At 37.6% G+C, this 12,508-nt stretch overlaps 2 protein-coding genes across 3 annotated transcripts; both read left to right on the top strand.

Moving 5' to 3' along the window:
• The first annotated feature begins 1,274 nt into the window (after positions 1–1,274).
• Positions 1,275–5,119, top strand: LOC140796101 (protein CPR-5-like). The gene is made up of 5 exons (XM_073148973.1): positions 1,275–1,727; positions 3,309–3,365; positions 3,447–3,482; positions 3,586–4,248; positions 4,334–5,119. Exons 1-5 carry the CDS (start codon positions 1,338–1,340, stop codon positions 4,853–4,855), a joined length of 1,668 nt encoding a protein of 555 aa, XP_073005074.1. The 5' UTR covers positions 1,275–1,337; the 3' UTR covers positions 4,856–5,119.
• Positions 5,120–5,599: 480 nt separating this feature from the next.
• On the top strand, positions 5,600–12,302 carry LOC140784206 (uncharacterized). Of its 2 annotated transcripts, XM_073131477.1 has the most exons (7): positions 5,657–6,674; positions 6,784–7,263; positions 7,345–7,502; positions 7,609–7,698; positions 10,657–11,212; positions 11,297–11,403; positions 11,508–12,302. In XM_073131477.1, exons 1-7 carry the CDS (start codon positions 6,566–6,568, stop codon positions 11,568–11,570), a joined length of 1,563 nt encoding a protein of 520 aa, XP_072987578.1. In that variant the 5' UTR covers positions 5,657–6,565; the 3' UTR covers positions 11,571–12,302. The 2 variants fall into 2 exon arrangements, with proteins under 2 accessions (XP_072987570.1, XP_072987578.1); XM_073131469.1 differs by having other exon boundaries at positions 5,600–6,674; positions 6,784–7,502.
• Positions 12,303–12,508: the final 206 nt, after the last annotated feature.

Here is a 12,508-nt window from a genome sequence, read left to right as displayed (position 1 = left end):
CAAGTCTTATATAACAATTGACCACCAGTTAGGTATTTTTTTAAGGCATGTGATTGGTTTGATGGTATAATCGTTCCGTATCGTATCGTATAGTATCCCAATTGGAATCGGGTTGGTAGTAATTTGGAGTCGGATGGGTGCAGGATTTATGCCCAAATTACTAGAGGCGGTTTGGTGGATATTGGGTAGTAATCACGTGGTGGGATATCGTATCAATAGAGTTCGATTCAATCGAAGTGGTCCAAGTATTGAATTGGACTATAATAATCGTGTCCATTTAAGATAAGTATATATACTATTTATTATTGAATCGATTAAATTTATCAATGCATTTAGATATGACTACGTAGAGTCAGTAACCATGTACTTTTTTTTAAAGGGAAGAGACTCTGTATCGGTGAATACATTCATTAATTTTAATAAGTATAAATTATGCTTGGCCTTTTTTTAACTTAACCTCTCCGACTCTTTTACTCTGGTCCTCTTTTCCGCTTATCCATTCATAAGGCTATATATATAAGATGAAAGTAACTCCCAAGAAAAATATTGTTCATCTTGACTTTATATGTATGGGCAATATGATAATTTTCTCTTTTCATTAGTAACAAACTTAGAGTTGCCTTTTAGCTTGGAAAATATACAATAGTTTCATATAATTGGGTCAAATAACATGATGTAGAGTACAATTTTCTATTTTAATAAAATTAATATAAGTTTAATATAATTAACACGACAACTTATAATTATAAGCTCAAAGAGCACAGAGAAAAAAAATTATAAGAGATAAAAACAAAGAGGAGCTAAAAAAAACAACACTACTAAACCCGAATTGGCGAAACAAAGCCTCAACAACTATACATTATGTCTAGTTCTTGACATGCTGCAGACTAAGGTGACATATTGAGGTATAAAATATATTTTAACAACTCTCTTATTAATACATTGAGTAATTAAATAATTCATCCCAGAGATGCATTTAAGTGTAAGATTAAGGGGAAAGATTGCATCCGTCTTTTAAGTCAAAATGCATTGGAGGCATCTCGATATAGTTAGTGCCTTCCAAATTTTCAACGAGTTATAATGGGACGACTGATGCCATCTTCACGTAAAGTCAAGAAATATATAATTAAAATTTTATCCTAAATAATTTTTTAAAGTTTTATTAATATTTTAGAGGTTGCACCATAAAACCGTAGTTAGATTTCAACGGTACTCCGAAACTATGAAAAGTTTCCCAAACAAAACGTCAAAACGACAAAACTCCAACTCTCTTTATTCCAAGCAATTCCCAATTCAAAGCGTCTCCTTCCCTCTCCTTCCCCCGAGGCCCCCCCTCCATGGAGCCGCTCCTCCCCTGCTCCACCAAATCCTCCCACAAAGCCTGCGATTCGGTTGGATATGCGGCGGGGGAGGGCGGCGATGACGGTGGCGGGGTTCGAGGAGGTCCCTCCGCCTCTGGGGCGGCGCCTACTCTCGAGAAGACGGCAGGTGATGTGATATCCACGGTCAAGAAGGGGCAGAGGGATGCGGCTTCGTCTTCTTTCTCCTCCTCTTCTTCGTCTCCGTCTCTATACTCCCGTCGAGCGCCGCCCTCTCGGAGAGGAGGATTACGGCTAAGATGCAGGCGTCGCTCTTCGTGGACGCCTCATGGTAGTGGTTACGGAGATGATAGTATCCAGGAGCTTGCTCTTCCCGTGGGAATGTCCTTTGCCGCCGTTATTGCACAGGTTTGTTTGGTTACAAAGTGTTTCTTATATTTCTGAGGGAACAGAGGTTTTTTTTTTTCTTTTTAAGCGATTACTCTTTTATCTCCGCAGAGTATCAAAGTTAGATGTTAAAGTTGATGCATTCCTTTTGAATTGGAAATAGAAATTATGCAAGTCTTCTAGTAGATGCTTAGTATCATTTGTTTGTGCCTCAGTAATTGATGAAAACAAGAAAGAAATTCTCTAGTGAATCATGTTTCCCTTCTAGGAGCATTAATGATGTGATGGTTAGTAATGGATAGTTTAGTCATAGCATTGCTCTGAGAGTCTGAGGTATGGAAGTGTCCAGTTTGATGTTGCGATGAAGGTTGTTTCCTTCTCTACCATGTATGAGTCCTACCAAGTTGGTTAAGAAAGGCATCATGCTAGTGTGCTACATGGTACCACAGACATGGCCACAGTTGCATAAAATATTGAGATCGATCAATAGGAAAGATAGATTCAGTTATTTTCATTCTGAAGTAGATTTTCTTGCACAAGTCAGATAATCTAATGACAATGTCTTTTTTTCCTATGAGAGGCATTATATATTCTCTTACCACCTTTGCCAAGTCAAGTCCTTTTCTTTTCCCAGTTCTTGCTATGTACGCTGAATTACTTTTGCTGTGGGTGCACTAAAGGATTATTTGGTGAAGTATAAATGCCATTGATGCAGAACCCAACATGCACCACTCTTTTGTGGCATTTTTATAGAAAGATCATATTTAGAAAATTTTGTTCTATTAATTAATTTTACTACCAAAGGATGAAAAGTATGGGTGATAGTGATGAATGATTACCTTGTTGGGACACCTATCTAGTAACTCCAATTAAATTTTTTACCTGTGGCATGTCTATATAACTACTAAATAATTGGAGAAGAATTATATGCAATTTAATGAAGGAGAGTCCTGACGATAAGGATCATGACTTTGATGACTCATTGACATTCAGAACACTCATGTAACTGAGAACTGCCTGTTAGACATTGAAACTTTTTAAAGCAGATTAAAAGGAAATTATGTAAATTTATTGCTTTTTGTGAACACGAATTGTCTGAACTTTTGTTCTTGGGTGGAATGGGTGCTATTGATTTCAGTCTAGCTCCAGAAGAAAAACATATTATCATAGTTGTTGCTTGACTGTTTACTTTTAATAACTCAAATACTTCTAGCATATTATTGTCATTTTCAGTGGTATCATGAACGAATTGTTACACATGCCTTTAGGTTACGATGCATTTAGACTTTGGAATAAGAAGGTTGTTAGATGCATCAAGTTAAATACACCAAGGATTAAGATAGTTATTCTTCTCCTGCTTAGCAGCAAGAGAAGAACTGGGCTATCCGGCTTCTCACTCAATTAAGAATATCGAGCACTAGATATTCAGGTTTAGCACTTCAGTTGTCAACAAATTGATATTGAATAAAACTAGCATTCATTATTCATCTTGTTCTTCATTCCATTTTATCTCATTTCGTACTTATCTTGTGCTACTCTGAAAGTGCTTAGTTTCTTGATGATATGGATGTTTCTTTTTTCTTTTTGTATTCTCTTTTACAGGTTTTAGATGGAATGAATATCTGTGGAGAGAGATTATCAGTTGATCACCTATCCATGGTACAATCTTCCATAGCTTTGACATGAGTGTGAAATGCTACAGGAACCTTGTATGATTATCTGACATCATTGTACATGCAGATTTGTTCTTCAGCAGTGAAAGAATCAGTGACAAATGTAAGTTTGGTTCTAAACTTACCAAAGAATCTAGTTCCCTTTTTCAAGAAACTCCTGCATTCTGGAATAGTAAAACATGTGCCTTGCATTTCTATTTGAATAGATATATGGTGATAGGTTCAACTCTTTCACAAGCAGTTTTGAAAAATCATTTGGCAGCACATTGAAAACCCTTCGTCTTATCAATGAGACATCTATCTTTGAGCGAAGAAGCACAGCTTGCAGCTCATCTCTAAATAGCTGTCCTGTAACAGCAGCAAACTTTGATTTACAAAGCCCTGTTGCAGAATTCCAGGAGAATCTATCATTGAATTCCATGAACAGTCAGCTTATTGTTCGCGGGCAAGTTAATCAGCAGATCGCCTATGCTTCTCATAGTAAATCTTGTCCTGATTTTAACCAGCGCATTCTAACTACATTTGAGAAATCTGTAAATGAACAGACCCGCTGTAATGATCTCAAGGCATTTGAGATAGGTCTAACTATGAAAAAGTTGCAACTAAAGCATTCTCAGTTAGCCCTTAGTTCCTATACACATGTTTTGGAAAAGATAAAGATATCCATGGGAATCTCTAAGGCTACATTCAGAAAAGAGAAACTGAGAAATCAGATGCAGGATATACAGCATGCTGAATTCATCAGGAAGTGCATCGATCTTCTTGTTGGTGGTTTGATAATCATGTCCTGTTCCCTTGTGTGTGGAGCTTCTGTTTATTCATACCAGCGGATCACCGAGGTTACATCAGCTTGCACAGCTACAGACAAGGTTTATTATATGTGATGTCACTTGCTGTAATCTTGCTGATCTATTGAGAACCAGGAGCCACTGACAATCTGTTTTCCTTCCGCAGGAGTCTAAATCTTGGTGGATTCCTAATCCTGTGGCATCTTTCAATTCAGCCTGGCTTACATTGAGATGCCAATTTGTAGCTTTAACACAGATGCTATCAGGCATATTGATGATTCTGACCATTGCTTGGTTGGTTTTTCAGCGAGCAGCATTATCTGGACCGCATATGCCGGTATCCTTCATTCTCGTGCTGTTGGGAATATTTTGTGGTTTTGCTGGAAAGCTGTGTGTAGACACTCTAGGAGGGGATGGATATTACTGGCTTCTCTACTGGGAGGCTCTCTGCTTGTTGCATTTCTTTGCCAACGTATTCCCATCAGCTTTTTATGGTATCCTTTATGGCTCTGTGTCCATGTCTCAAGGAATCGAAGTTGTCAGGCTACCATACTGGATTAGGCGATACATATTCTACTCTATCCTGATGCTGATTCTTCCAGTATCTGCAGGTTTGCTGCCATTTGCATCTGTTCATGACTGGAAGGAACACTTCACCAAGAAAATGATGAGTATGAATACGAAGTGAAAATGAAGACTAAAATACTCTCGAGAGATTTTAAATTAATAACAGTGAATAGATGATCTTGTCCCTAATTAATCGTTGCCAGCCATTTGAAGACATTATGATGGGCAAGCTCTTTGGTATCCAATATATTTATGAGATGCAAATTTGAAGTGTTCATGTATCGATGCTGAATAGTTGAGTTCTGTTTATGTTTCCTGAGAAAATATTGAGTTATATTTGTGTCGCATTGTTAATACAACTGATGTTAGCTCCTTCTATGATTGATAACCAGTTGATGCCACTGTACTTTTCAATCAGATAAAAAGTCTTAACCTGGTCCTTCTATGGTTGTTTTCGACAATTGTAACCATACAAACTGTAGAAAAGAAAGTTAGAAATGAGATTTTCTTGCATCTCATAACCAACGGTAGGATATTATAATCAAGGATTAATTCTTTTTATGAGTTAAATAATACTAGCATGGGGTTTCTCTATGCCTATACTTTATACCCCATTAGGCATAACAAAAAAAAAGTAAAAAAAGTAGAAAGTGGAATATCCTATACATGGGTTGAGCTGGGCCGGGAGAAGCCCAATCCCTATTCTGCCAGTTAAGGAAGCTACGGCAGAATCCAGCCGTCCATCCTGAATAATCCCTTCCAACGGCCGAGATTTATCTCCGGATGCGTTAGTTTTCCCCTCGAGGAAGTTATGGTGCTCCCTCTCCTCTACATAACAGGCTACAGTGCAAGTTAGTTCTCGTCCGTGCCATAGCCGTAGGGTTTTCCAGAGACAAAGCAAAGCAAAGCAAGCAACCAAAGCGAGATCACAAACTCCATCGTATCTTTCAAAGCGTCCTCCTCCTCCTCCTCGTCGTTCTTCTTCTCTTCTTCTCTTCTTCCCGTCTCTTTTAATTCGATTCTAAGAGAGATAGTGAGAGAGGCGGATATTCTATTCCTCCATATCCGCCGCTTATTCCTCGTTATTCCTCCCAATTCCGCTCGAAGGCCCTTCCTTCCCCATGGGCTCCCGTACCAATTGCCGTTCCTTTACGGGAATAGTGGATAAGAGAATAGGATAGAGTCCTTATCCGAACTCTACTATTCCCCTAACCCGCCCTTGTTTGCCGTAAGCGATTCCTCGCTCGCTTTATAGAAATTATATGTATTTCGCGGATTTTTGTCTCCAACAATACCACTCCTAACTCTGCAACTATATTTTGGTATAAAGAGAAGTCTTCGCTAGGGTTTGTTAGGGTTTCGGATCTCCGTTATTTGGGAAGAGAGATCGCTTCCTCTCTCTCTCCTCGTCCTTCTCTTTGACTGTTAGGGTTCTGTTTTCTTTCGCGGTTTATAGTTCTCTCGGAATCATGGGGAGGTAAGGACTCTTGAGGGCGTTTGGGTGCATATTGGCAAGAATGGATGTGTAGAAGCTTAATCTAGTGTTTTAAGTACCCAATTCGTAGTAGTTTTTTTTAAAAAAAAAAAAAAAATTGGGTGCAGAGGATAGGTAGTCTTGGCAGAGTTAAAGCTGTTGACTACGCCAGCCCCTTGGGGGGGCGACTGGTCCCTGATTCAGGGTTGATCCTGTTGTGGTTTTCCTCCTTCTTTCTCCCTTGGATTGCTTGTTTTGTACAGAAAGTGTAATCCGGGCGATAGGGTGGTTGTGGGGGAGAATAGTTTTGAGGAGGAAAGAATAGTAATTGTATATGGATGGTGGTTTCTGTCCAACATGGAGAAGAATGAGCCGGCCTTCAAGCCAGAGTGGTTAAAATCAGTGAATGGGTGTGCACCCAGCAATGCCAGCTCGAATCATCATGCTAGTATTTCCGCGCTTTCAGGTTCCCTTTCTTCCCCCCCTCATAATTTAATTTATTTTTGCTGATATCTTTACTATACTTATTCTACCGTGGTCATTTGTTGTACCAACACATGCTTTCGATTGTGTAGATGAACATGGTATAGGGAATTCCTTTAAGAACAGATTGTCGGTTGTTGACCGCGAGAGGAATTTGTCATCCTCCTCCTCAAGGAGGAATTCAAGCTCGAATTCTTCCAGGAGTCATGATAAGGACATTTCTGGAAAATCACGGGCTTACAGTAGTTTTGGTAGGAGCAACCGTGAGAGAGAGCGGGAGAAAGATTTTGACTTCCGTGGTCGAGAGAGTAGGTCAGCTTTTGTTGACAATGGGTTTCATGACTCGGATCCCCTGATTGCAAGTAGATTTGAAAGGGATAACTTGAGGCCTTCTCGCTCTATGGTATCAGGGAGGCCGGTTGACACATGGCACAAAGGACAAGGAATTAACTCAAATGCTGGCATTCTTTCTAGGGGAAGTATAATTGGTGCCTCCTTTGAGAAAGACTTTCCTTCACTTGGCAATGAAGAGAAGAATGGGCGCCCTGATGTAGGCAGGGTTTCTTCTCCTGGTATTAGCACACCGATTCAAAGTGTTCCTTTGGTTGCTTCTGCGATACCCGGAGTTGATAGCTGGAATTCTGTGTTGGCAGAAGTTCCTGCAGTAATTGGAGCCAAGAGGTCGAGCCTTTCACCTGTCTCCCAGAGTGTGCCCATAAGTCAGGCTGCTGCAGCTTCGAGCAGTGCAACAGGATTAAATATGGCTGAAACAGTAGCACAATCTCCATCACGAGTTCGTGCTGCACCACAGGTAGACTATTGACTGTGACAATATAAGTCTTCTTTCTTGTTCAAGAATGCAGATCTATCCATGAAATTGATTTTCTATGCATTCATATATATTATTTTCTTCCCAGTTATCTGTTGATACCCAGAGGATTGACGAACTGACTCTTAGACAATGCAAGCAGCTAATACCTATGACACCGTCAATGCCTAAAAACTCTGTAGGTTCCTTACCTTTTCTGTCACAAGTTATTATCTGCCTTATATTCTATTAAATATCTTTCCTTTAATGTTATGCATATGTTTGGATGATTGCATAATATTTCTGACAAGTATTATCCTTACTGAAATATGACACTTTTATTACACTTCAGTCGGTGTTTATAATTTCCTAGTGGATCTTAGTCTCTTGGTCTTTTATGAGATATTCCATCTCTCAATTGTTGGACAATGATACTAAAGAAGCAGTGAGTTCTAGGAATCGTGAAACTGCTGTGGCAACTCGAGGTAACTCTTCTCTAGCACATTAACTATCTTGTGTAGGAATTCAGTGGATGCCCACATAATTAATTGAGTGAGAAAAGTATGGGTGTACTCTGAGGCTGAGGTTGATGCTGACCTTTAGCAACGCTTTATGTTAGCCTATCCCCAATTAATGCTTGAGCTCACTGCTACTATTCTCAATCCAAGTATTTGAAATTTTCATTTTTTTAACCATGATATCATGGATCTATTAAGTATTTGAATACCAAGTAATCATTCTTATTCAAATTCTTTTTATTCTATTTCATATATAAAATTGAATTGATTGTCCTCTCTTTGCTTACAATTTTTATTTAAGCTTGAGTTCCAATGAGTCCACAAGTTGTTTTATGTTTCATGCTAGTCATTGACAACTTTGAAGTTGCTACTATTATATGATTCACAATAATGATAGATAAATTTGGAAGTTACTTTAGATATATGCTCTCTTGAGTTCTAAAACAAGGGACTACGGTTCATGAGCAAATTAGAAGTATTTATACCTTGCTTGGATCAGATATTTATTATTGTGTGATTTAAAAGAAAGAAATGTGCTATTGGATTATAATAATTTGAATGTAGGGAGATAGATTACTAAGGAGAGAACAGTTAAGATTGGAGGAATAGACTCTTTTATATGGAAGAAAACCAAACAAAAGCACCTTCCCAAGCCAAGTCATAAATTTGAATTGAAGAAAATGAGAGGAAAGCAAGGATCAAGAAGCTGATGGTGTCAAGGGGTGTAAATCATAATAGGAGCAGATGGTTGGTTAGGAGCTTCATCGCTAATTTGCTATATAGGTTCTCTTATCTCTGATACTTGTGTTATTTATGCCTTCCACTATGAGTTATGTAATGCTTTTGTAGATTTTCACAGACTGCAAACATTGCAAAAGTACTTTTTGAACCATATTATTAGTTTCCTTGTAAAATAACTGGGTGACCCTTTTATTTTGAGTTTCTATTCTGTAATTACCTAGTTGGAAGGGATTTGGTTCTATTGGTTCTCTTTTGGCTGCCTGTTTTAGTACTATTCTCAGCTTCAGCTATTTTGCAGTACTATTCTCAGCTTCAGCTGTTTTAGTACTATACTCTAGCAAAAAATACCAATTCTATTTTCTGTTTTGTTTTTGCCTATAAATTTCTCCATTGCTTCTCAGTATCTTTCTAGTAGCGTTTTAGTTTTGTATATGAAGTAACGCCTTGCATTCTTCAAATATACTTTCTGTTCCATTAACTTTTCCTATTTCAGTACGCCCTCAGTTTCAGCTATTTTCTAGTGTAGTATGTTTGGTTTCCTCCATGAAGTAAGACATAATATTCTTCTTTAACTATGCCTTCTGTTATATTTCTGCTGCTTGTTTGATCATTGTGTGTCAATTTTAGCTATTTTCCTAGTAAATATTTCTGAGGACGTGTTTAGTTTCCTCACCATATTATACGTATTGTTCTTCAACTATAGTTTCACTAAGTGAGCCCAATGAAATCTGATTGCATGATCTTACATTGCTGCACCTTTTAATTCTGTGGCTTTACCTACCTTTGCCCAGAATTAATAAGAGATGTTTTAAAGAGGTTACTATAAAATATCCTCTACAGACTGCGCTGTGCTTCAGAAGGTCATTCTGATTTAGTTTTTAGATATTGATTTTATTCTTGAAAAGTACTTAAACTTCTTATGTTTGCTTGCTGCAGGTAAAGATATTGTTTTGGACCTTCTCTTTCTAATCTCATTATGTAGTAATATCTAAAAACTCCATGGTCTCGTTTACTTAGGAATAAATTCAATTTTAGAATAAGTATTTCTTTTTGTTATTATCAAAATGAGGTCTTTATTTCAGTAATAATTATTCTTGTGTTTACTTAAATTCTAAAATAAGGGTATTATAATTACCTTTGATGTGATATAAAGTGAAAGAAATATAAAAAAATATTTATTTTTTTATGAAATTACTATGAATACCTTTTGATTTGATATAAAGTAGGTTGATATGATAGATATTAAGGATAAATTAATAATTGAGTTCGTATGTGGTATAAGATTTAATTTTGATGAATAATGTTTGTATTCTAGAATGAAGATATTATGTTGTTTAATTTTAATTATGAATTTTAAGGAGTTATATTCTGGAATAAGAAAAAAATTATTCCTAAAGCGAATGGGGGCCAATTGTTTGTTCAATTGTTGCATTTAATGGCTGTTTTTTTTTTTGTACAGGATATGTTTTTTCCTTGGGAGTAATGACCCTTCTTACTTTTAGGATTGGTAAATGGAAAAATCTTCCAGCAAGTTGTATAATTGAGTATAATCCAATTAATTTTTATACTGGTTTACAGCATTGTTTTAGAAAGTGTAGAAATGACTGACCATTGATTTTCGTTTGATCTTTTTTCTTCTGACATTTTTTTAATGAATCTCACCTTGATCTTCCTGTTTCGACTGAATCTCATGCTTGGTCTGTATTGCTTGTTCATTGAAAGAAAGATCATGGTTATAGATGATTATTGCAGTGATGTGCAGGACGGAGAACAACTACTATGCTCAATGTTTCAGTTAATATCATGTTTCTTGTGATTGAAGAGAAAATTGCTGTAGTGCACATTTTCTTGAGGATAATATTTTGCAATGAAGTTGCTTATCTTCAAAAAATTCTCAGGTATCAAGCTCGTCAGAAAAATTGAAAAACAAAGGAACAAGAGGTGGAGATTCTGGTGGTACTCCTAAGTCTATGCAACAATCGTCGTCTCAGCCTCTCAGCCCTGCATTTCGTGCTCCAGTGAGATCTGATACTGTAAAGCCATCTCAAATGGGGAGTTTTCAAGTCCTCAACCGAGAGAAGAACGGCCTCTCTCCTACCACAAGAGATGGTCCAAGTTTTAGAGTTGTGAGCCCTGTCGGTCCAGCTCCATCTGCTTCAACTCTCCCTTTTAAAAGCCCCACTAACCAAAAACCTAAAGTAGACACCAAGGGTACTATGTTGTCTTCACCCCATAGTCCCTTTGGTGAGAAAAGGTTGCATTCACAAGCAAAGGAAAGGCATGAGTTCTTTAACTACTTACGGAATAAAACATCCAGCAGTTCAAGTTCTCCTGAGCCAAGTGGTGTTTCATCCTCATATGGTTTAGTTTCAGTAGGGCAGGAAGCCTTTCCTGTCAATCATGAAATGGATGATCATAAATTGTCCACTTCTGGCTCGAAGTGTTCAGAGAATGGTAATTGTCTTACTGAAAATATAGATGCTTGTGACCAATCTGAGAGTCTTTTACCTGAGACTGAAGATATTAATCTGTCTTCAGAACCTGATGACCCAGAAGAAGAAGCCCTCCTGGGATTACTTGGATGGGATAAGAATGAAAAGATTGAAGCTTTGACAAAGGAGGAGATTGATGCTTTCAAGATGAAGGTAATTCCTTTTCTATCTTCATTCCTTGACCTGCTTAGAGAATGCTAATATCTACAACATAATTTGCTTATATTGCAAACTCACATATTACATACTTTTTATAGTATGAAGAGCGAATACAGTCCCTCAAGCTGGAGCGAGTACAATCCCCCAAGCTGTCCCAGTAGGAAGCTAGAAGAAAACTCGGCAGGCAACATAACGGGTATTTGATGAATTGAGATTGAGCACATCTGAACCAGAAGCATGAGTTTGTTAGATCTCTCTGCTTTTAGAGCATAGATCTAGTTCACTACCATACGATCTCCAATTGCATCAATTGGATTGGAGTGTTGGAGAATTGGGTAGTTTCTGTATTTTTGCTTGCTGAAAAGAGGAGGGGCATAATATTTTCCCCTCCCTTGTTGCTGAAGGGAAGTGAATTGCAGAATAAGATAAGGCTCTTCTGGCGACAGAGGTGCATTAGCGTGCTGTCCTTCAAAACATAGGTTGCTTTTTTTTTGTTCTTTCTTATTTTTGAGAAAATGATGGAATTTACGTTGGAAGGTATATAGGATTAACCTTGGTCTAAGAACTTGCGGAGTTTGGTTAGTTGAGCTTTCCTTTTCCTTTTTACTGATATACATATTTAGTCTTGTTGCCTCTTCCCTTTTGTTTCCCTGAAGAGAATCTGGTTAAGAGAAAAAGAGAATCTGGTGCTGCTTTTGATCAGTTTGGAAAGTAGTCATTCTTGTGGTTTGGTCAAAACCTAATGTCATGAGCAAAGCGTGTAGCTATTTGGAAAGGTGGTTTGTTCTTCAGGATATCTTTGGGCCTTCTATTTTGGACAATATTATGTATCTCCATCTTTGACTACTATAAATTTTTGAAACCTCTCCTCAGTGCTCAGCCGTTATAAAGCTCATGCTGCATGGAGTCATGTACGATGTTATTCTCAAAAGATTTTTCCAATCAAATAACTAATACGTACACAATTTTTTTTTTCATTTTTGAAACATATATATATATGCAAGACACATCACCTGTAGTTTTATATTTGTCAGTAATTGCCGCGTAATATTTCTTGGCATTGTCATCCACATAACGAGAATATAAAAGTTTTACGTGT

The sequence above is a fragment of the Typha latifolia genome, chromosome 1, assembly GCF_019914945.1.
Source record: "Typha latifolia isolate L0001 chromosome 1, TyphaL0001v2, whole genome shotgun sequence".
Classification (NCBI taxonomy): Eukaryota; Viridiplantae; Streptophyta; class Magnoliopsida; order Poales; family Typhaceae; genus Typha; species Typha latifolia.
The sequence above is the reverse complement of the archived record's forward strand: the minus strand, read 5'-3'. Positions and strand labels throughout refer to the sequence as shown.